We start from the raw sequence: 25,897 nt of genomic DNA, 5'->3' as shown, positions 1-25,897 counted from the left end.
ATATAAATTGTAATTCAATCCCCTTTAAGAATAGTCCACTAATCAGAGATTTTGAGTTAGAGTTTTGAATACAGAAAAATCTTTAGTAAAGGATATTTTCTCCGAATAAGTCCTACGTTATGAGAATTTGAATTAATTAGACTTTAATGCAGAGTTATTGAATTTTAAATACTTTAATTTTAAGTACTTAATTATCATTTTTTATTTACATGAAATAATCTTCATGAATGTATGGTGAATTGTTGAATCATAGGTACGTCACCAAAGGAACATTTTTCTTCTTTTGGATATGTGTAATGTAAAATCAAAATTTGTATTTTAAATTTTGTGAATCATAGAAAAAGTGAATTGAAAATATTCCTCTCCAACTATACTTGCTTTTATTAAGCTTTTAAAAGAGCTTGATTGATACATCTTATAACTACAAACAAAATAAATAACGTATACATTGCTTGCTATTTTTTATTTCATTTATAAGATTACACTGAATATATTATTATTATACGTTATATTTTTTGATAAAAAAATTAAAAATAATAATGTGTACATGTTCTGAGTTAATATCATTATGATATTATATATGAGTAGTTTGATACTTGAAAATTATATGGAAAGTTTTATATATTATTGTAATTCGTTTTATATCAATATGGTGAAAACTTACATGTCAAAATTAATATAATTTAACTCTCGAAAAGTAAAACATAGATATTTTGAATATTTCTGAATTCACTTAACTTCTTTAGGCAACTATTGCAATGATGGGATGATTAATTTGGTGGCATAGAAAAAAAGGAAAGTGGAGTAAAATGAAAGAATATTTGAAGAAATATTCCTCCTTTGTTAGAGCCATGCAGATAGGGAATTAGGTTCTAAGGCTACGCGGCAAACTGATAATAGGACACATCTACATTTAATCGTCAAGCAGTAGCGGAAGCAGAATTTTTTAGAATAAGGAATAACGAATACCGCCATACCGGTTCAGTCTACTCCTACTATTAAAAAATTAATGAGAATTTGGATTCTATACATATGTATTTTAATTAAAAAAAGATTTTTTTGGACCAAAATGGTTTTCTCAATGGAAAAGAAGAGAAAAGGTTTAGACTTCTATAAATTGAGAATCAGTCTATCTTACAAAAAACATATTAACATTCACAATGTAGTCATTAGATTTACAATTATTAATTTCCACATGACAATCTGATTATTTCGATTCCAACACAATGTGGCTAAATAGTATGGATTCTCTCAACAAGAGGAAGAAAAGGAATAAGAATTTTAAAAAGAATGTTTTTGAGTGTAATAGCATCAATCACAACACCTAGGATTATATGAGACAAAATAGAAGCCAAGAGAATACCAACCATATCAAATTGATAAGTGGTATTAATTGAAGGTGTATTACATGCACGGACCCATCCCACAAAGTCCTACAAATGAAAATTAAGGCCTGTCAGGCACAAACCCATCACACAAATTCCTACAAATGAAGATTTGGACCTGTCATGCACGAGCTCATCGCACAAAGTCACAAGTGAAGATTTGAGCATGTCAAGCCTACTTTCCACAACAACTATATCAAATTGATAAGTGGCACTAATTGAAGGTGTACTACATGCACGGACCCATCCCACAAAGTCCTACAAATGAAGATACATGCCTGTCATGCACGAACCCATCACACAAATTCCTACAAATGAAGATTCCCACAAAGTCCTACAAATGAAGATTCAGGACTATCATGCACAAACCCATCACACAAAGTCCTTAAATGAAGATTCAGGCATGTCATGCATGAGCCCATCGCACAAAGTCCTACAAATAAAGATTCGGACATGTCAAACCTGATTTCCACAATCCAAGCCTGTTGGAGAAAAAAAAAAACTTAAAAGAAGAGACCGATATGGCCGGTCTAAGTTTCTTTATCAAGGTAAATATGCAACATGGAAAAATAAAGGAAATAATCAGCCTTTGCTCATTTTCTTGTCAGAGAAAGCTTCTTTTCTTCTTCAAATTGTTACATTGTACAAGGTATCATCACAAATTACACACACAAATTAGCACCCTCTATCTATGATACAAGAACTCCCAACAGAGATTTCAGGACTATATATATTTCATCAATAATATATATATATATATGGGACCTCAAGTCCTCTTTTACCATAGACAAAAATAATACACCTAAAACGAAGAAAAATATATATATCAACAACGATGAAAAAGTACAATAAACAAAACAAAATCCAGCACTACAAGCCCTTGATAACGAAGAAGACTCTAATTCCTTCTACCTGCCTGTGGCTTAATTTACAAAGGCCAACTCGAAACCCCCAACTGCTTCAATCAAGTTGAACAGGTGCACCTGCAACCTGGGAAAGTTTCAATCTTGCTCTGTCTGAAGCCTGTCCATTCTGTCGAAGATCCCTAGGGCCTCAAAGCCTCATATCTCTACAAGATATATCTATAACTCCGCCATTTTTCCAAATGGCATCATGCTGTACATACAACTGGAATTCCTCGATGTTAGCAGGAGCCTGAAGTGCAGGAAACAATCTTCACTATTATCTAAATCCAAGCAAGAGAACCTCGATCATTGGCAGTTTGAGGACGACCTCTAGTTGGCGTAGGTGGTCTGTTAGCATTTAGCTCCTACTCAAACAAAGCAATGTAAGCAAGATTAATATATATCAAAGTAAAAGTAAATAGTCGAAGCAAAAGATCTGGAAATATTGAACCTGCATCCAAGTGTCTTCCATACGCTCAGGTGAATTTTCTGGTGATGAAAGTGCTGGTGGCAATGGGTGAATAAGTTTTGGAACAACTACAAGATCTCTACCCAATACCAAGATTGCGCCAGCATTATTAGCAGTACCTGCAGCCAAGAAAATTATATAAGAAAAATCCAGAGAAATATTTGAATAGAAGATAAAATCACTATCTTGAGTAGAACTCTTCCCAATTTTCAAACATCTAAAATTAGAACATACCACAATAATTGGTGGCTGAAAATAATGTAATTAAATGTCCCTGAGCAAATCGTTCAAAGCCATCCATCACGCATTCGTGCGCTCGCACTATCAGTTGAAGATCATTGTTGTTGCAAAATTCCATCACACGATCAGGCTGCACATTGGCAAAGGCTTACATGAGGACATAGGAAATGCTAGAGAAACTGCACTCAACCAAAAACCTATAGAAACAAGATTAGAAGAATAACCTACGGTTTCCACAGACCAAAACCAGAATTGAGCCAACAGCAAAATGATGTCCCTGATACTTTAAGAAACCTTCAAGGACACCCAGCTGACTGAACCAAATTACCAATTAAAGGACTCTTGAATGCAATTATCTTGAAAGAGAGTAATTGCACAAAAAAAAAAGAATTTGCTCAGACCCTTGTAGTTAAAACGTAGAATTATTGCAAATGACAGGACTGCAGTTGATCCCAAGAAAGTTGTACAGAAGATTTTGGAAAAAACACAGCCTGAGTAATAGAGGGCATGTGGAGGCTGACTTTTTTGGTTCAAATGCCAGTTGATACAACTGAAAAAGAATGTGGCAGCTCCCAAAAAGTTGGTCTAAAACCGGTCAAATGAAAATCAATTTCATTACTACCCTGAAAGAAGAGACTGAAAGAACTACTCACCCCAAAAGTAACCAACCCTGGACCTCTTGCATTTGGTCTTAACCCTTCAACGCTATCATTTTCCGTTGGATCAGACCTAGATGCACACAAGTAAAGTAAGGAAGTGGGAGATAATTAAAAGTAATGACAAAAGAAAAAGAAAAGACAGACTAACCACAACAAATCCATCAGAATAATCGACCCTGCTTCCATGGTGATAGGACGCTGGATATTCTCTATCTGTTCTACATGATTAATCGACCTTCCAATGCCACCGTGCATACAGATTATTTTTTTCTCAATTAGTGCTGCGAGAGGAAGCCAATTGAACAACCTATTAATCCGATGCCAAGCCCAGATTCCATCTCTCTCACCCTGTTCCAGATACGAACATCAGTAGCTAACTCAGAAACTGGAGTTCTTTTCCAGTAAGTGATACCATACCATGCGTTCAATGCACTCAATTCGAAAGCCGAAAAGTGCATTAATATCTGCCGCTTCATGATTCCCTCGAATTAAATGAACGTTGTGGGGATGCTCAACCTAAATCAACCATTTTATCAGCGTAAAAAATAACTGATTAATTCAAAAAGCAAAAGCAGAGCTAACATCCAGAGAAATCAGGTACCTTTAAAGCAAGGAGAAGAGTCATGGTCTCCAAGCTGTGCTGGCCCCTATCAACATAATCTCCTAAGAAGAGATAATCGATATACCTGATGGTAATTCACAAAGAAAATTTCTTGTAAGAATCATTGAGACAATCTCTGATTGGCAGTTAAGGGATCACCTAAAGCAGGCTTAAGCCCTATAGCGTAGGGAAGCCTGAGTTGTGCGCTTTGTCTAGCTTAATTGGGGCTCTAGTGAGGCATCAATGAGCAAAGGCAAGCACAATTTCATTAATTGGTTCTGTCTATAAGAGCATCACACTTGACAACACATATAGTTGGCGACTACGAATAAGAAATTACAAGTTTAGTATAAGAAAATTGGCCACTTAAAAACATAAAACTACATTATCTCATCTAATTCAGGAATTCAATGATTTTTAACTTGATGACATGATTTTAACTACATACATATATATAGAAAGAAAGAGCTTAACTAATTTTTTTCCATTCTTCTGTCCGAATAATTTTATTTTTTTAATGATGGAAAAATTCCAAGGGCTGGTGCACGGTTCAAAACTCGATGGACAATGGACTGCCCCCCTACTTTTCTCCTCTTAAATACCAAGTTTTTGTTTAAGGCAGGCTTCAAACCAATGATGAGCGTGTAACACACATATCACGCGCTACACTCTTACCACAAGACAAAAGACCCTGGGAGGGCGTCCAAATAATTATTTTTAGCTTTTATAGTTACATTTTCTAGCATTACATTTCTATTTTTCTATTTTTCTTTATTGGTTCTTTTCTTGCTAAAACCCATGCTTTAATTGCACTTTGCGCTTAAAGCCTCAGCAAACTTGGGCACTTCTCGCCTTTTGACTACTTGGTTGGGCAGGAGTACCTGAGACCTAATACTTGTGGGATGTAAGTGTAACAGCTTTCAAGGCTAGTTAGTAAAGAAGCGCGCAGATTGGTCTAAACACCATCATCATTTTTAAAAAATTAAGTTGTAATTGATCTTTGTCCAAATCTAGTTTTTGTTCCGACTTTTTGTTTGCAATTTGTGCATATCTCACTCGTTTCATTCTTTTGTTCCTATTTTTTCCAATTACTTGTAATTTTGGCTCTACTTGATCAATGAAATTCTCAATTAGTTAGCTTCCATATTGTTGATTATTTGAAGAATAACCACAGTACTCCCTCCTATTTCCTCGATTTTCTTCAACTTCATTGAATATATTCCATACCAATAATGCCTTTCATAAGCTCAACTTTGTATGGATGTACCTTTCTCATATGAAGACTTTGGCTCTGCTTTTATCCTAAAATGTTGTTCAGTAAATCACATCAAATAGCAGGCTCTGCTCATCCGAAGATTCTTTCTACTATGTTAATCTCATCTACGAATGCCACAGCTTCTCATAGTAGATACTTAGTTCGAGGACTATTTTGTAATCTATTTCTGACATACAGAATACACCATCTTAGTGCTAATCATTAACAAAATATACTTAACTTATGTACCCAAACAGCCAAAAAAACACTTCCCTAACTTAAATAGGTGCCACCATAAATAGTTATAGCTTGTTCATAGCTCATTCTTTTCGAACTATTATTCCTATTTCACCCAATTATAGTATTTTAGGCTACCACTCTTAACAAGATGTTCGATTATTCCCATCTATGTTGTTGATTATTTGCATAACATGGTACTCCTATTTCCTCAACTTTCTTCAATATTTATGTATTTCCGCATTAATCATGCCTTTTGACAGGCCTATATTCATATGGCTGTACATTTCTCTTCCAAAGGCATTAGCTCTGCCTTGTACCCAAAGATATTGTGCTCATCAAATAACAGCACATAGTAGGCTCTTTTCATCTACCAATGATCATCTAGAAGCTCTTGCTCATAAATTCACTCTTCTTTATGCCATTTCATAATTCATACCAATTCACTGCTGATCCTCCATTTGAATCAGCTTAAGAGTCTTCCTCTCTTACTCATAAACTTCACTCTTCTTTATGCCATTTCATAATTCATACCAATTCACTGCTGATCCTCCATTTGAATCAGCTCAAGAGTCTTCCTTTTCACCCAAAGAAGACATCCTCATTTCTGCTCTGACCAAATTCGTTTCAGCTGTATCATTTTGATAACACATCACGTCATTGTACTCGTATCCAAGGCTTAGGTTACTATATGATTGAAAAATCAATAAATTTGATACCTCCAAAAGATCAGGATAAAGCAAATTTCAACACCACACCCAGCATGGCATATGTAAGGTACCTTCCCCAGTGAAAGCAAGAATTTGAAACTGTAATTAAGGTGGAATATAATAAGGGATAAGTTCACAAACCTCTCCTAACATACTTCCCCCTGTGGTTTCTAATATTACACATACCTCCCTTCTCTCATGTTTAGTGTAAAAAACTATTTTCTAACTTGAAAAGGACAAGTTTGCCCCTTATTTCGCAATTTTATGTTCTTTTCTATTCTATGAAAGAAATTTTAAACTTTTAACCTTTTTTTGGGACTGGTCCATTATAGTATCCGAAATTTAACTTATGTTATTTGAAATTTTATAGTCGGATGCATACATTGATGGCAATGTAATTTTCATCTGTTTTGAGTCGAAGGTCTATCAGAAACAACATCTCTTCCATTATAAAGTAGGGGTATGGTTTGCATGTTGAAGTGTATGACCATCCCATCTAAAAGCTTAGTTGTATTCTCAACACGCCCCCTCGCGTGTAGACCTGATTCTTTGCCATGGACCAAGCACGTGAATTATTTTTTTTGATATTGGTGGCAGTGAAATTCTATGTCAGGACATCTGGCTTCTCTGATACCTTGTTGAAGTGTGTAACCATCTCATCTAAAAGCTTAAGCTATTAGATGAGATGGTCACACACTACAACATTGCATAACCCTACCTTATACTTCAAGTGGGATTATACTGGATATTATGTTGTTGTTGCATATATTAATGGCACACAAGTATAAACATATCAATATACGAACCTCATTTCAATTTTTGGGTAAATAATTTAATCATTTAATTTTCAAACGGGAAACACATTACTTATACTTCAATTTTCTTCCTCTTATATAACAAAACTATATTCTTATATTTCATTGGATATGTTAACATAAAAGAGAGACTAGCTTAAAAGTGAGTAGAAATTTGTTATTATTTTTATTTCTTAAACAAAACCACCTAACCAAGTTTTGGAGAGAGGTAAAGTTTTTAAAAATTATTGAAACATTACAAATTAAAGGGTCTAAGTCTCATATCCATACATATTGACACTCATTTGTGCTACTACATAAGAAAAAAGTTACTAAGTCCAATCATCCTTAATAATCAACATGAGGAATTCTCACCAAACCATTTCAGCAAACATACATCATATGATAATTGCTACTTCCTCTGTCCCTAATTACTTGTCCAATTTTCCTTTTTTACTTGTCCATTTTGACAAATCAAGAAAGGACAAAAAAAAATTACTTATGATACCCTCAATTAATTAATTTTGAAAAAGGTAGATCTTGAAAATCTTAAATGTTTAATTCATCCACTTCATAATTAATAGGAGTAAAATTGTAAACTCACTATGTCAATCATTGTTTACTTAGTAGGTGTGTCAATTCAAAAGTGAACAAGTAATTAGGGACATAAGGAGTAATAGTTTGGGGTTAGAAACTTTTGTATCATTATATGAAGCTTTTTGTTCAACATTAGCCATTTTCATCAAAACTTACGACAAATATGTTTGCTTTCTGGTAGTAATGGAAGAAATCCAAATATATTTGCGACCTATGTCCAATTAATTATTTCATCATTCTTTACGCACGGATATAAATTAAGTGTCATGAATGTATTATATCATGCATCAAAACTTAGAAAATTAAGTGTCGTGAATGTATTATACCATTGCATCAAGTGATAAGAAAAAATGGTTAGTTTTGTCACACAAAATCAAAAAAAAGTAAACTTACCACCTTAGGGGAAAACTTGTCATGTTTTAGGTCACAAATAGTTTTGATACAATTAAGTAAGAAGCGGGGGGTGTGTTAACAGTCAAAACCACAGGGAAGGTTTGTGAACTTATCCCGAAAGACAAATATTAGTTTTAAGATCTCCAAAGATTTGGGCGGGACAAGCTTCACTTAAAGCTAGTTTCCCTGACCTATTCAGCTTGAGTCTACAGAAAGTGGCCACTGTCAAAGAAATGAGAATGCTCAAGGTTGGAATTTAAAGTTCAGAAGACCTTTAAATGATTGGGAGGTGAATAGAATGTTTGAATTTCTAAATTTCCTGGAACGATACAAGGAACTCAGTAACAGAAAAGATAAACTATTACGGGCTCCAGATACACAGGGGAGATTCTCAGTTGGAACAGCTTACAGAAACTCACAGAGGACACACACTCAATCAAGCTACTGGCCATGGAAAATGATCTGGAAAGTTAAGGTGCCCTTCAAGGTGGCATGTTTTACTTGGCTCTTAGCAAAACAGGTTGTTCTCACGCAGGATAACCGTATGAAGAAGGGCCTCGATTTGTGCTCCGGATGTTTTTTTTGTGAATGTGAGACAGACAATAAATCATCTCTTTTTACACTGTAAGGAGACAGTGAAACTTCGGCAAATTTTCATCAATAAAAAGGGCATCAGTTGGTCTATGCCAATGCCAGGAAACATAAAGGAAGCTTTGGCATGTTGGAATCGGGATGGAAATCAGTCGGGGCACAGGGAGAGATGGAAGATTGTCCCGGCCTGCATTTGGTGGACTATTTGGCTGGAAAGGAATCAAAGATGTTTTGAGAACAAGAGCTGCTCTATGGAGAAGATGAAGCTGAAATGTTTAGCTCTTTTCTATTTTTGGTGTAAACATGAATATCCTCATGAAGATGAGGATATCACTAGTATGTTAGAGTCCTTAAGGAGTTCATAGGAAAACTGCAACACTTTTGTATTTCTGATTGTAAGTATTACTGGAATACGTCCTGAGTATTCCTGTGTTTATAATACAAGTTACCTTTTAAAAAAAAAAAGATCTCCAAAGAAATAACCCAAGTTGAAGGAGGACAATATAACTACAAGAATTAGCACCTCCGCTAGTTTCTTTTTTTTTAAAAAAATAGCAATACCAAATTATGGCACATGGAAAGCTAGAGAACGTGCAAAAAGTGGTAAGCACGTTTGCTGACCATATCCTTTTAGCTGTTTCTTTGACGTTGAAATGTTTTTGTTTGATCTAGTGCATTTTTGTCCAGAATTCTTTGCAAGATTGGCATCCTTATTTTAGACTAATTTAAAAAGGACTTCAAATTTCCTTACTTCAAAAAAAGCACTCACGGGTGTGGCCTAATGGGCATTAAAGTGAGTTCAAAATCATGAGGTCTTAGGTTCAAATCTTAGCGGAGGCAAAAACACTAGGTGATTTCTTCCCATTTGTCCAGGTCTTAGTGAACAAAGTTAACCAGTATATGTGTTGATGGGAGCTAGCAAGTGCACCATGGAATTAGTCGAGGTGTGCACAACGCACACGCTGGCCCGGACACCACAATTATGAAAAAAACATACATCATTGGGTTTCTCCCTCGTTACACTGTTCCCCTTCTATTTGTATGCTCGGGGGAAGTTTCTATTAATCTTTGGGTAGCTACTAACAGACTTTCTTTAATAAGGTATACAATTTATTAATGTACAAAAAAAATCCCACATAGAGATGTATACAAAGTAGAGGATCTCAGATTCTCATACAAAAACATGACTCTCTACAAAGAGCAACAAATGTATGTGTTCCCTAATTACTAGCAAGAGCTAATTTTACATGACGGAAAAAAAGGTTATTATCATCATTATAAATATTGACAAGGTATGATGAGACTTTTTCGCCAACTTTATGAATATAAAATGCACAAAAAATTCACAGATACAGAACACAGGCAACCTAAGCTGCTTAAATGGCGGCACTGTTGGTTAGAACAAGAAACATGAAGCAAGATTGAGTCAAGACACTCACGCTATGTCCCAGCAGTTGATGGGGAACCATACTCATCAAAAAGACGCATCAAATCCCCAAATTGCCCATGCAAGTCACCAAATATCTTAATAGGAGCCCTTAGCTGTAAAACACTAGGTTCACTGGAAAATATTCTCTCTGCACTATCACAAAGATCAGCTATTTCATTGCAATCCAAGAAAAATTGTCGTCTGACAGGCGGCTTCCAACCTCGAGGTTTCAGAAGATGGGCAATCACCTGAAATGGTAAAGGGAAAAAAAGATATAAAACCAAAAGCATGTGGTTTATGATACAACATATATCAGCCAAAGCTAACAACAGATATTCATTCTAACAAGTGGAGTGTTTTCTTTTCTTAGGAAGGTGTATAAGAAAGTGGAATATTTTCTTCTTCAATGTGTATTGAGAATATTGAACTCCGCATGTGCGAGCTTGTTCACATTGCCGTTCCAAAGCCCAGATAAATAAGGCCGCACAAAACCAGTGTTGTAAAAGACGAAAAACTTTAAAAAGCACTCCACAATTATTGGGGCTTTAAGCACCACACGCAGTTAAAGCGTGAGTTTTAGGTGCAAAACTAGCCAAATCACATTGGGGCAATCGGAACTGGAGAGTACAAATTTGTCGGTCCGGCCCAGTAGACGTGTCAAGCTAAAGCCATAATTCTCATTGCTAATCAATATTAGTTGAACCTCATAACCGAAGTCATCATACCTTTTTGGGAACACTGTTAACGGACATTTGTCTATCCAAAAGTTTTCTTGCTGCTGTCACGTTTTCTGGGGTTCCATAACTTACTCGCCTGCCTTCATTTTCAAATTGATCAATTGAAAGTTGTCGCACCATACCACCTAGGGCACCCCCAGTCTCTGCAGCTACAACCACCTACAGGTGCATTAAATACATTAAATCAGTTAACATACAAATTTAATCGGATACGAAACATATTATTTTAGGCATAGGACTAACAGCACGGTGATGCAGCCTAACTCCAGTTGGGGTAGAATTATTTGAATCAGGTTTGATCAAGGTAGGTTCCTCTTCACCACTAGGTGTTGCCTCAGCTCCCCGATCCCTATCCGGAAGTTCAACTTCACCATTACCTTGTTGTCGAGCTTTGGCAGCTGCTAGTGCAGCAGTAATGGCCTCTGCTTCTGCTGCAGAGGCCTCCACTAGGTATTCAACACCTTTGCCAAGTTTCCTACAAATGAAGCCATGGGAGATGAAATTCAAAAAACAAAATTGCAATATACGAATAACAGCAGATATTGTCATTCTTATGCAACTGCAAACTCACCGACATCCTTGAAGCACGGCATTTTCAGTGCTTATATCAGTAAACATATCACCATTTACAGGGGGGGCAACAGGACTTCCCAATATAACAGAACCATCATTAACTTCCTCTGGAACGGTTTGCCTTGTTCTTTCATCACCAAATCCATACCTTCCGGTAATCCTTCCATCTTGAACATTAGATGCTGCAGCTGCAGCGGCTGCATGTGAAGCTGCACTAGTTGTTTCAGCAGCAGCCAAGTCTTCCGCGACAAGCAAGTCATCTAGCAGTACCCCTGCGGCAAAAACACCAACTCAGATACTGTCTTGGTATTACAAAAATATCACCTACACATAGAGATTCCAAAAAATCAGCCATTTCTCAACACCAGAAGCAAGATTGCAGTATAAACCAGGAAACTACCTGAATACCTGCTCCTGGGGGCATAATTAACTAGAGAACTTTGTTAAGCAAGTATATTTCATAACAATAGTTTTATATAAGTAGGATCAATCCTATTTGCAAAATTAAGTTGCTCGAACTTTTCAAAATCCTTGCCACACCCATGTCGACACAACATGGGGGTGGGATGGAATCCACGCTGAAATCCGGTCAACTTACCTTGGGTGTTTTGCCTTCATCTACGAATGGAAAGTATAGATTGATTGGGTTTTTGGTTTTTTAATCAATCGAGATATACCCTTTTTTTTAAAAAAAAAAAAGGAAATTGAGATATATACTTCAACTGTCATAATATATATTTATTGGTTGTTTCCCAGTACCCATATCCACACTCGGATCCATACCCCCTGTAAAGATATGGTACTGGGCCTAACTCAATCTCAAAAGCTAGCTTATGAGGGGAGGTTTGTCCATGTCCATATAAGGAGACCAATTTCTCATCCCTCTACCGATGTGGGACTTCTTAACACTCCCCAGCACACCCAAAACTGGAGCGTGAACACTTATAAATGGGGCCCAACATCGGTGAACAACAAATTGGGATGGGTTTGGCACTGATACCATGTAAAGATATGGTACCTGGGTCTAACTCAATCTCAAAAGCTAGCTTATAAGTGGAGGTTTGTCCAAGTCCATATAAGGAGACCAGTTTCCCATCCCTCTACCGATGTGGGACTTCTTACCACCCCCGAATCCTAAAATATTTAATGAAGAGTTCGGCCTTTAGATCCGCATCGTATTGGATACCCGCACCCAGTCCGAGCAACTTAGTCGAAAATTATAAGTAGATGCCATTATGGTACTCAGAAAGATGTAACAGCTAGGAGATTTGCTAAGATTCACGCATCTAGCAGTATTTTGGTATCTATAGTTTGGAAAGTCAATAATTACATAATTTGGACTGAGAAAACTAATGATCCCAATCTGAGATCATCTAATTTATTGCTTCAGCTTCAACAGTTACATATCCAAGATTCCAACACTTCATTTGGAATAAGTTCAATGAATGTTTTGAAGGCATGAGTCCATAATAACCTCTCCTAGGCACATATTTAATTACAGTAATTTAAGCAAGTATACTCCATAATAATACTTTCACATAAGTAGATGGCATTACAGTACTTGGAATGAGGTAAGAGCTAGGAAATTAACTAAGATTTAGGAATCTGCCAATATTTTGGTGCCTATAGTTTGGAAAGTAAACAGTCTCATGAGTTGGAGAATTGCAACAACTCAACAAACGACTTTCATCTGAGATCAGCTAGTTATTGTTCTAATAATTAATCACAGCTTCTAGTTTACATCTCCAACACCTTTATTTGGAGTAAGTTCAATCAACTATTCAAAGGCACATGTTCCACTGAAGAATAAGAGAAGAGTTTGATCTCATTCTCATCATTCAAGTGCGCATTATTGGTAAGAGTTTTGGTTTTTTTTATGACGGGAGTGTCCAGGCAAGCTTGCGCACACCTCGACTATTCCACCAGGCACCTCCTACCTCCTACTAGCATAACTACCGGTTAACTCTACGTCTCTACCAAGGCAGATAGGGTGGTGGATAGGGAATAGATTTTGCTATTTTGAACCAGGGAAGCCTTCAATAACTTACATATCGAGCAATCAGTTATCAATGCAACCTGATTCTGATTAGATGGTGTTATGATGTGAACAAAAGGAGGTGCTCTTAATTGCAGTTCAATCTACTGCACAGGCCCGCTTTTTAAACCTTTTCCAGCAGCATAGCTATGAACATACCTTTGGTGTCATTTTATTCACATGGAAAAGATATTCAGCAAAGCAGAAAACAAAGAAAGTGATCTCAGCATTTTAGAGGTATGTCTTTCACTAGAACAGATAAGGAGTCCATCCCATTTCTCTTAAGCAACAAGAGACTCTTTTTGGCCTACAGCACCAATTTAAAATCCCTCAATGGGGAGAGCTAACTACTAGGTGCAACACAAAGAGCATCCGTTCTAGTTGCAACTTCACCAGGCAAAAGTTGGCCAACCAAGACCAGACCTTTTACATTGAAAAGAGGCATTCCTTCTTAATAGTTAGAACTTAAAAGACAGGCAAGTTAAAACATTAGTTTCTGTTGCAGATAAATATATGAGATGGTCACACCATTCTATAAGGTATGAGGTTCTGAGTTTAAACGTCATTGCTACCCGTAATCAAAGAGAATTTCAGAGTGCTTTGCCGAAGAAAAAGACTCAAGCTACAGCCCGTACATAAGGGGAGTATTGCAAGCCAATGTAAAAGTACATACAAAGTGCTCCTCTTAACAGTTCAATATTTAGACACGGCGGCACACGTTTCATCAGTTTCAGTTTTCAACAGCAGCATTTAGTTTTAGTTTTAGTTTTATCAGCATGGCTTGGCTTGCAGTCTAGGCACAGCAACAAATTACACAATTTACCTACGAAAGACAAAGAACCCACCTATTAGAAAGTGAAACATAAGAAAAGGACGCAGTTACCTTACCAATGGTATCCATAATCAGTGGAAATAGGGATAAAAAAATTTTAAAAAAAATCTATGAGAAGTACACAATAGATGTTGCTCATGCATTCCAAGAACTTCCATTTTTCTATCTATATTTTACTTTACAAGTAGCTAAGATCGGGATTTAGCTGGGCTACTTATAAACACATACACCAAACAGCACATCCTCAGCAGGAACGAAGTAAGAATATAGAATTAAATGTCTTCAGTTATCTTTTTTTTAAACTAAGCAATGACTTCAGATCATACTCAAAAAAGTGAAAATAGTTGTCATCTGAATATATCAAATTAGAAGTGATTAAGATGTCCATATTCTAGCATTACCTCCACGCAAACCACCATACATAAATACCAAGTCACCAACAGCGGCAGCAGCATGCCTACAACGCCTGGTCAATTCAACTGCAGCATCTCCCCCAGCTGCATCTGCACTGTATCTACCTGTCCTAGGACTGGTGACAACAGATTTTATGTCACACCACACTCCTGCAGCAGTATCAAGAACTGCCACCAGACAAAAGTTAAAGGAAAGAAAGAAAGAAATATGCAGGGTTTTCAGGGATTAACATTTAAATAATAATAATAATAATAATAATAATAATAATAACAATAATTAAAAATTCAAGAAAAATCAGTTGTCCGTAAGAAAATCATCAAAAAGTACCGGCTATACTGGAAGAGTCTTCTACCATGCGTCCACCACCAAGAGCCCCTCCAGAAACATGGAGCCGAGCATTAACAAAAACCTAAATAACCAGAATACAACTGATAAACACCTTACAATTTGTGAGGATTAATTGAGTCATTAAAACCACTTACTGCGGCATGCTGATATCTAGGAGATGGTGACACACCAGGAGCAATGGCCCATTCCCACCGCCCATCTCTATGTTTGGCCAGTCCATATGCACTTGCTAGTGGCTGTGAATCACCGAGGCAAAAGAATATGGTAAAGTACAACAATCACACAAGCCCATATACTTAAATCCAAGTCGCAACATTCACGGTACAAATTAACTGCAAATCAGATCCAAACCCCTCAAAGAAGCTTCGTAACGTTTACATTCGTTTAGAAAAACTCAAAGTTAGACATCAAATCATCTATGACCTCGTGCTGCAAATTCGTAAGCCAGACTTGGTGGTTATCAGGAGAGGGACACTGAGGAGAACGAGATGGCAAGACAACGGAACACAGGGGATCAACGGAGATCAGACAGGAAACTAAAACATGAGGAAGTGCGACCATTCATAATTGTTGCTAACATACAACAAATAAATAAAATGCCCCGCCTCCCTCTAACAGCTTAAACTTTGGAGATCAGACAGGAAACTAAAACATGAGGAACTGCGGCCATTCATAATTGTTGCTAACATACAACAAATAAATAAAATGTCCCCCTTCTAACAGCTTAAACTTTGATCTATTTACACAATTGAACATGTTATTAGAGCATGCAAGAGGTACTGGTTTCAGGTCTAACTTCCAACCATTAACAGAAATATTGTTCACGTGCTTGACCCAAGAAAAAAAATCAGACCTGCAAGTGAATGGAAAACCTAACATATGCAATATATTGTCCATATATATGAAAAGGGAGAATAATTGAAAACTGGGGAGTGTGAACAACTATATTTCACCACTATTTATCCATGAAGGTGACTGGCAACAGCTTACGAACTTAGTAACATAGCTGGGAATCATGTATCATCAAGGATATGGGCTTCATGTGTGCGTGAAGGTAAAAAGAAAAATTCTGTGAGAAATCACGGATATAGAAGAGGTAGCGGAGGTGGTGGAATTGAAGCAAAGAGGAATAAAAAAAGGTAAACTTCATGGTAACATAGCCTTCCAAAGTGAATGGTATTTATAAGACAAGAACAATTATCAGCATAAGAAACATTTTTTTTGTTTGCAAGAGAACATGATTCACTCACCACACTATTGGCATCCCGCCCTCCACAAAGCAGAAGAAGACCATCAGAGCGTGCACTTGCAGTTGCGTACCTAGCCAAGTAACACAAACTGATAAGCATTTCCATTGGTTGGTGCAGATCAGGATTGCAATAATTCATTTCAGCATTGATCTTATGGAAGGAAACTCATGATAATCCACAAAGAAAATTCAAATGGAAATGCCAAACTTTTTCAACCAAACACATAAAGGGATTTTTTCACTGAATGGCCAACATATCTGGTAGTATGTCACTAGACCCTACTTGTTAAGCCCATCTTCAAAACAAGGAAAGAATGCATTTCCTATTTCTTTTGCAAACATTCTGTTGGCACGTAGGCAAGCATAATACAAAAAAGCAGAAGCAACTCTAATGTATTATTGTTATCTCTGTCTGCAATATACTATAAAAAAGTCAGTTTGAAATGTATCCCTAATGTTTTTTCATATCCACAGTACATGTATTTGTAGCTGATTTAGGTTTTCCTACTTATGTTTAATCTATACTGCAAGCTTCACACCCAGCCAAATCCCCACACACCCAGCCAAATCCCCACACACCCCTCCTGAAGTAAGGGGAAGAATAAAGAAGCTCTACACATCAGGTTTGGAGATACCACACAAATAACACATCAGTTTCATTTGTTGTTAACAAAGATTTGTCATCTCTCTAGTATGGGTGTTTTTTTAACAAAGAGGTACTTAACAGGTAAGGGAAGGGAGTATAGGACAGCATCAATCAATCAAGTACTGATAGGAAATGATTGTCAGAGTTCAAATGAACCTTGTGGAATGCGAAGTTTTAGTTTCCCAAATCATTGCACTGTTCTATAGCTAAATCTAGGGGTGTCAAACATGGCCCAAAAATTGATGGTCTACCCAGACACCCAACATCCTATGGGTTGGACACAAGATAATTTTGTATTGGGCGGATTTTTAGCCTGCCCAACATAACCTATTTTTAAATTGATTCCATTGTGGCCCAATTCTAACCCATTTGTAAGATTTACTTTAATTTGGTTTAACTGTTTTAGTTTTACTTTAATTTTTTTCTATGTATTCACTTTTTTTGTACCATGTATCTTCTAAGTTTGATGTTGTGCAGTTTTCACAGCATTAGACTACCACATTTGTCAAATAGTGCAAACAATAACCATAATTAATTACATAATAAGTTTTCAATACTTCCAAAAGCTTTAAAATAAAATTGAATGAAATATAACGGAGGCTAATTTTAGAACAAAAATAGAAGTACATGGATACATCTAGATCTCACTCTGAAATATATTGATTTGTGAAATTTATTATTTTAACATTTTGACCCAATTGACAGCTCCATATATTTCTTTTTTTTTTTTAAAACTGGTAATGTTGTATTCCTCAGCATTAAGATATGCTAGAGACCTCCAAAAAGGTAGTAACAAGCTAGAACAAAAGACTAATTACAGTAATCCTAAAAGATCTACTAATTGTTCAGCATTTTCTATACAATGTTCTTTACACCAAAAGTAGAAAGTTGTTATGCGGCTCTCTTTGATTTTCTGAATGTTGTTGAATCTATCGTCAAAGTTTCTTCCATTCCTCTCCCTCCAGATAGTCCACCAGATACAGTGTGGGATTATTCTCCACCACTTCTTCTGTGTCTTGCTTCCCCCTCTCCTAATCCAGCAACTTAACAAGTCTATTGTGTGCTCTGGCATTGACCATTTTGTCTCTGTTAAACTAAGGAACATAGTCCAAAGCTGAGATGTGACTTTACAATGGAGGTACAGATGGTTATTTGTCTCTCTAGCGTCACTACATAACATGCTTCTGGACACAATTGGCAATCCTTTTTCCGCAGGATCTCATGAGTGAGGCAAGCTTTCCTGATTACTAACCAAGCAAAGCACTTGACGTTAGTAGGAGTCATACTTTTCCATACATGCTTCCAAGGACCTATTTTGTTCTCAGGCATCCAGGATACCTCTTTCCTATAAATTCTACCTACAGAGAATTTGCCATCCTTATCATGTTTCCATCTAAAAGTGTCATCCTCTACAGTAGTGCCTTTGAAACCATCAATCATCTGCAATAGCTCCACAAACCTTCCTACTTCCCGGTCATTAAGATGCCTCCTGAAGAAGAAGTTCCATCCCTGTGGGGACCAGCTATCAGCCACTGTAACCTCAAGGTTAGCGCATATATTGGCCAGATCAGGGAAAGCTTGCATTAAAACTTCTTGTCCAATCCATAGGTCCTTCCAAAATAGTATTTTGTTCCCAGCACCCACCTCATAACATGAATTCTTTACTAGTCTAGGCCAAAGATTCCTTATAGATCTCCATACCGATGTTTCATAGGTGGTTGATACAACATTGGTACACCATTGCCCTGTCTGGCCATACTAATTCAGGATTACCTCCTTCCATAGAGCATGTTCATTTCCATTTAATCTCCATAACCATTTCATGAGCAAGCAATCATTCTGCAGTTTCAGATTCCTGACTGCTAAACCACCAACCTCCTTGTGTAATTGTGCAGTCTTCCATTCTACCAAATGATACCCCTTTCCCTCCTTGTTCCCAAACCAAAGCAAATTTCTTCTTAATCGGTCCAACTTCTTGACCACACTTATTGGAATAGGGAATAGGGGCATCACATATGTGGGAAGCAAGTCCAGAACTGCATTTATCAAAGTGAGTCTGCCTCCAAGAGACAAGTATTGTGTCTTCCAATTTGCCAACTTCTTTTCCGTCTTTTCCAAAATCCTATCCCAGATAATCAACTCTTTGTGTTTGTTGCCTAATGGCATGCCTAGATAGACTGTTGGTAATTTGTCTACCTTACACCCCAAGATACCAGCTAGTTCCTCCATCTGCACCACTTCTTTAATAGGAAAGAGGTTACTTTTCCTCCAGTTAACGCTTAAACCAGAAATGGCTTCAAAAACAATTAGTATCATCCTGATATAGCAAATTTGTTCAGCTATAGCTTCACAAAATATCACAGTATCATCTGCATACAACAGATAACATACTTCCATATCTACTCGTGTTCTGCTGCTAACCTTGAATCCTTGATCCACCTGTTGCTATTTGCAATCCTCATCATACTGTTGAAACCCTCCATGGCAATGATGAATAGGAAAGGGGAGAGAGGGTCACTTGTCTAAGACCCCTCTCTGACGGAAAAAAACCCATAGGTTCTCCATTTACAAGTATGGAGAACCTAACAGTTTTAATACAAAAGCCAATCCATTTCAACCACCTTTCACCGAATCCCATCTGTCTGAGAATGTTTAGCAAAAAATCCCAGTTCACATGATCATAAGCCTTCTCTATATCTAGCTTGCACATAATGCCTGGCACCTCCCCTCTCAATCTAGTATCCACACATTCATTGGCTATAAGAGCAGCATCCATAATCTGTCTTCCTTTACTAAAGTCCATCTGATGAGTGTTCACCAATTTATTTACTACCCTTTTCAACCTTTCTGTCAGCACTTTGGCAATGATTTTATAGACCCCACTGATGAGACTGATAGGTCTATAATCCCTTTATGCAGCAGCTCCAATTTCTTGGGAATGAGAGCCGCGTAAGTCACATTGGAACTTCTTTCAAAGACCTGGTGAGAATGAAAATGTTGCAAAGTGTTCATGATATCTTCCTTCAGGACCTCCCAGAAACACTGGTAGAAACACATAGGGTATCCATCCGGGCCAGGTGCCTTGTCACTGGCACAGAGCTTGATAATGTTAAGAACTTCCTCCTCTTCAAATTGCCTTTGCAACCATTCTTGTTCCTCATTGGTAATTCCTGGAGCCTCATGGAGGTTAAAGTCAGGTCTCCAATTTTCCGATGCCTTGTATAGGTTTTGATAGAAGTTCTGAATGTTCTCTTTTATCACTGCAGGATCAGTAATTGTTTCACCCTCCACTTCTAGAGAGTCAATAGCATTGAACCTCTGGTGTGATGTGGCAATCCTGTGGAAATATTTAGTGTTCCACTTTTTAACCATTGAACTCAGGACCTTTGCCTCCAAGCTATCTCCTCATTTCTAGCCACTTTCTCAAAGTCCAAAAATAATTGGACTTTTTGGACCAGTTCGTCCTCAGTGAGCATCCTCTGATCTTGAGTGTTCTCTAGCATTGAGATTTCATTCAAGATTTCCTATTTCTTTTTCCTCCAACTGACATTATTTTCCCTGTTCCACTCCTTCAGTTTGTCTTTTAAAAGCTTCAGTTTAGTGGCTAAAATGAAAGCAGGGGTGCCACTGACCTGAAAAGAAGCCCACCAAACTCGCACCTTATCTTTAAAACCCTCCACACCTAACCACCACTGCTCAAATTTGAAATAGGACTTCTTAATTTTCCAATCCCCACAAACAAGCATGATAGGTCTATGATCAGATCCAACATTGGGAAGAAGATTTTGTTTGATCTGAAGGAATAGCTCCTCCCATTGGGAACTAAACAGAAATCTATCAATTCTAGAAGCACTCATATGATTTTCTCCCCTCCTCCAGGTGTAAGATCCTCCAAATAAAAGAGGGTCAAACAATTCCATCTCATTAATCCATTTCGAAAATTGCACCTGTGATTCTATTTCCATTTGTCCTCTCAGTTGGGTATCTAGTAACATTAAAATCCTCACATACGACCCAAGGCCCATCACACTGACTTCTAATAGCAGATAATTCCAGCCAAAGATTCTCCTTTCGGTTCTTCCACACTCAGCGTAAACCGCACTCAGATACCAAGTGAGGTCTTGGTTAATGCCGACAAATTTACATGTAATCATTTGGTCACCACTGTCAACCAATTCCTTTTATCCCATAACACTACTATCCCCCCACAACTTCCTATAGCCTCCATATGTATCTCCCTAGCTCCATATATTTCATGTCACTTTGCATGAATTAAGGACTAATACGAAACGATATGGTAATAACAATAATAATGGTGACCCGAAAATAGAAATGGGTGTAATTATAAATTATTTCCAATAGAAGAGGGTAAATTTGGACATTTCTCGTGTGTAATAGTACTCATATTTTCCATAATGATTCAAAAGATATCGAACAAAATTAAGTAAGATGATAACTTAAAAGCCATCTACTAGAAGCAGAAAAACATTGTTTTTAATTAGAGCATTCTTTTTAATTAGCATTCAAAAAGCCTTAAAAATTGGGTCAAGTTGGGCTGGTCATGACCCAACCCATTTTTCGCTCATTTCATCCCAAGTAACTTCTGGGCCAATTTCAGCCCAACCATTTATTGACTCAACCCATTTTGACCCACCCAAATCCATTCCAACCTGCATATTTGATACCCCTAGCTAAAACAAGAAAATATATCATGTTTGCACATCTGCTCATTGTAACTGGAACTACATAATACCACATTAAATTTCTCTTGCAATTTTTGGAAGCCCAGCCTTCAGACTTGAAACTTCATTCTAGCATGATGCAACATGATTCTCCACACAATAGACGAAAAACAAAACAAAAAAAGGAGAAAGCTGGAAACAACCAGATCATTGAGAAAATAATTGGCCCATTGCAGGTGCTGTAGTTAAACTACATAACACCACACTAAATAATCCTGCAAATTTGGAAGACCAGCCTTCCGACTTGGACTCCTTATTGTTCTAACGCTATGCAACAATATTGACCAGAATGAGAAGTGCATTCAGTTCATTTAAGGTACACTAACTACCAATGGCACTGCACTCAAGTGTAGATAATTCATAAACTAAAAAAGTGGATACCCACAAAGGAAATAGAGTAATACATTCTTAAAATCAACAACCATATAGATAGACTTCGTAAGTTAATCAACCCATTAATGACGTTTGCCACCATTTGGTGCATATACTGTATTTTCATATCACTTTATTATTTGTAGGGATAAGTTACAGTTTCAAATAGACATAATATTGAGATTTTCCACCATCTAAAGCACAAAACAATAGAAATCATGAAATGCTTGCAATGAAGCAACAAGTGAAATAAAGTGAATCCTGAAAAGAAAGAGAGAGAGGGATCTCATGAAATTTACATGCAAGGAGGAGGGCCTTCACCCTCTGGTTCCAATTTTCGCCATTCATATGGTTTTGCAGCAGTGTCCAAAGCCCAAACATCTGCTAGAGGTCGTTTTCCTGAAAACAATGGACCATGTTATGATTTTCTGACTGATATCATTGCTTACAATGGTGAAGCCTCTTTATTACTAACCATCATTTCCACCAATTGCCATGAGATATCTTTGCCCTACCAAAGCCATGACATGTCCATAACGAGGCCCTGGACCAGGTCCTTGGACCACAACCCTAAAATGACAAAAATTATTTCAGTAGTTGTAATACAAGTATGTCAGTATTTAAATACATTTTCACTAGTCAACAGCATACAAGTTCAATGACAACTACAGTTATTTCAAGTCATAACCTGTGCCATCTTGGTCGATGTTGTTGTGTAAGGTCCAGAACGTGAAGATCCTCAGCTGACAAACCAGCTGGACCAATTCCACCCTGGGATGGATCAAAATAGGCATCTTAAACTTGATGAGGTAGATGATCAAGCACAAGGAAAACAACATGATGTCAGTATACAAACCTGAATGACAACCATAGTTCCAACAGCTGTAGCAACATGAGCAGCCCTCGGCGTCGGTGGCTCTCCAATTGGTGTGATCCTATGATTTCATCAAGAAACAGAACCACATTTCAACCTTTCTGTGAAAAGCACAAAACTGAATTTAGCAGATCACGGACGGACTCACAATAAAGACTTACCTAGACCATTTATTTGTCAGAACATCATAAGAGTGCACATCAGCAGTAGCCCCTGCTAAGCCTGAAATCAGATGGATAGCTAAATTGTTAGTTTAACTTAAAAATGTCCCTATTTCAGTTTTACTATCAATCAAGGCATGCTTCTCTACTTAAGAGGAATGACAAACCCCCTCTAGCAACTGATTATTCTAGATTAACCAGATTTCACTCTTTATATGGTAAACAGAACTAGTTCCAGAGAAGCCTCCTCTTCTTGTGTTCCATGAAGGTTCTTCGAGATAACAACCAATAAGGGTGCATGTGTTTGGTATGGCCGAAATTCTCTTCTAGAAATGCAGGGAAAATGTTCTTTGATTAAATCATTTTCAATTCTTAGGTTACTTTGAATCGTAAAAATTGATTTCTCCAATAAACTGTTGTTTATGAACAGAAGTCACTTCTTCTACAAATATCCCAACTCTTACCCATATGAAATGTTTCAGTCAACAACAAGACACCGTCATCAACCTTTAATAATCAAAGATATTATTAAAACACTATAGTTGCATTCTATCAACCTTTGTTGATAAGATAACGCCAAAACACTATCCTTAAACCTTGTATTGTTTCATGCACAATTATTTCGATCCAAAAACTGAAAAAACGATCCAAAAAGGATTTCCATTTCATATTTCCTAAACGTTGTCCGTGGAAAACTCACTTATGTATACTATATATATGTAAGAAACGTGCACATAATGCATCTACAGCCTCAAATGGGAAACACAGTAAGTTGTGACAACAGACTTAAATGAGCTTGCGCAAATTCTGAAACTTGACTCTCAAAGCAACAACACACATTAATATTTAACTTTTTAATAGAATACCATAAAACATCTATAATTTTGTGTAGGGATTCTCTGGTCAAGCTGAATATGCAAGGTCAATACAAAACAAAAGCATTAGTAAGCAATTCAATCAAAGAGAAAGAGTAGAGGTTCACTAAGCAAATGGAGACAATCTATGTTTACTTCCTACTTAACCTACTAAGATAAAGAGAATGTTAAATGGTGTGAGCATCTCATCTAAAAGTCTCAATCAACTCAAAAACACCAGCATCTCAAATTCAATAAGGAAACAAGAAAATCCAGTATTCAATGAGGGAACTTACGAATTCCAGCACCTCCAGGAGAAGAAGGAGCTGCTGCAGCAGCAGAATTCCCCTCAAGCGCAGTAGCACCACCAAAGAGAATCAACCTAGGACCAATATAGTTCGGACTTCCCTCCTCTCCAACAGCTGGAACCGCTGTTAATGTATGTCCACACCTCGGCCCGGGACCATCTTCCTTCTTCTCTATAACAGACTGCACCGCCGTATAAGTCGGAGCACACCTCGGCCCAGCCACCGGAGTAGCAGTAGGAGTCTCAACCGGAGCCGATTCTCCGGCGGTTGATGACTTGTTCACCAATGTTGGGCCGTTATTCTGAACCGTCGGATCCTGATCGGCTTCAGGCGCCATTGAAGAATCTAAGTCCATAACTGAAAATTCAATTCGATACGATTGCAATTAGAAACCCTAATTTCAGATCCTCCGATTCAAATGCAGGAATTTTCCGATAAATTCTCTCTCTCTACCAATACATACACTTTCTCTCTCTGTCAAAACTCTATATCTTTCTCTCTCTGCCAATACATATACTTTCTCTCTCTACAGCTCTCTCTCTCTCTCTCTCTCTCTCTCTATACCAATACATACACTTTCTCTCTCTAAAATACTCTCTCTCTACTGAGAATCCGATGATTATTTGATGAAATAACGGCGCTGTCTATTTAAGGGGTTGTTTGGTTTACAAACAAGTTACATAATTCAAATTTGGTTCATTGCATTGAATTAAATGCCATAATATAGTAGAAATAAATATTTACACAATCTTATTGGTTCTTATATTAAAAAATAAATAAAATATATTCTTTATAAAATAAAAATTAAGGAATATGTAACATGGAACAAGGGAGTATAAAATATGTTTATTTAAATTTATATATATATATATATATATATATATTAATTTTGGCTTTTAAAAAATTGAGGAAAAAACCTTTTAAAATAGGGTAAAAGTGTAATTTACTTATTTTATTTGTAAATTCTAATTCTACATAAATGTGATAAAAATAATACATGATTGTTAATCTTAGGGAAAAGGGACTGAAAAATACTTCAACTTTGGCCGAAATTGTTGTTACGATACCAAACTTTATGAAGGACCTTTTACCCCTTGCACTATTTAATAGTGTATTTTAAAGATATATATGTGATCACATGGACACATACTATTTAAAATGATGCAATATTTATGATGTCAACGTAGGCACATATATACCTTTAAAATACACTATTAAATAGTACATGGGTAAAAGGTCTTTTCCAAAATTTGGTATCGTAACAACAATTTCAACCAAAGTTGAAGTATTTTTCAGACCCTTTTCCCTTAATCTTATAATTAGAAATTTTAGCGAATGTAAATAAAATAATTGTATATCTTATTTCAGAATTATAATCTTTGATCGTAGTATCAAATGGTTTTTATGCATTATGTTGGTGTCCTTTTAGTAGTTTTTTTTAATTCTATTTTAATAAATTAGTGTTCAGGCATATTAAATTCGTTTTA

The 25,897-nt window shown here is 36.8% G+C and overlaps 1 protein-coding gene across 1 annotated transcript; it reads right to left on the bottom strand.

The window, feature by feature from the left end:
• Positions 1-1,956: 1,956 nt before the first annotated feature.
• On the bottom strand, positions 1,957-24,910 carry LOC125817676 (serine/threonine-protein phosphatase BSL3-like). The gene is made up of 21 exons (XM_049497235.1): positions 24,399-24,910; positions 23,249-23,309; positions 23,070-23,148; positions 22,902-22,984; positions 22,689-22,783; positions 22,513-22,612; positions 16,455-16,524; positions 15,339-15,440; positions 15,184-15,265; positions 14,844-15,023; positions 11,574-11,847; positions 11,246-11,477; positions 10,991-11,161; positions 10,281-10,513; positions 4,260-4,350; positions 4,076-4,174; positions 3,807-4,006; positions 3,653-3,728; positions 2,994-3,129; positions 2,742-2,878; positions 1,957-2,655 (listed from the first exon to the last, which is right to left on the bottom strand). The coding sequence occupies exons 1-21, from the start codon at positions 24,763-24,765 to the stop codon at positions 2,572-2,574; spliced, it is 2,952 nt and encodes a 983-aa protein (XP_049353192.1). The 5' UTR covers positions 24,766-24,910; the 3' UTR covers positions 1,957-2,571.
• Between the last annotated feature and the right edge of the window lie 987 nt (positions 24,911-25,897).

This window comes from Solanum verrucosum, unplaced genomic scaffold (genome assembly GCF_900185275.1).
Source record: "Solanum verrucosum unplaced genomic scaffold, falcon-dt-bn FXZP01000434.1, whole genome shotgun sequence".
Classification (NCBI taxonomy): Eukaryota; Viridiplantae; Streptophyta; class Magnoliopsida; order Solanales; family Solanaceae; genus Solanum; species Solanum verrucosum.
This window is presented reverse-complemented; position numbering and strand designations above follow the sequence as displayed.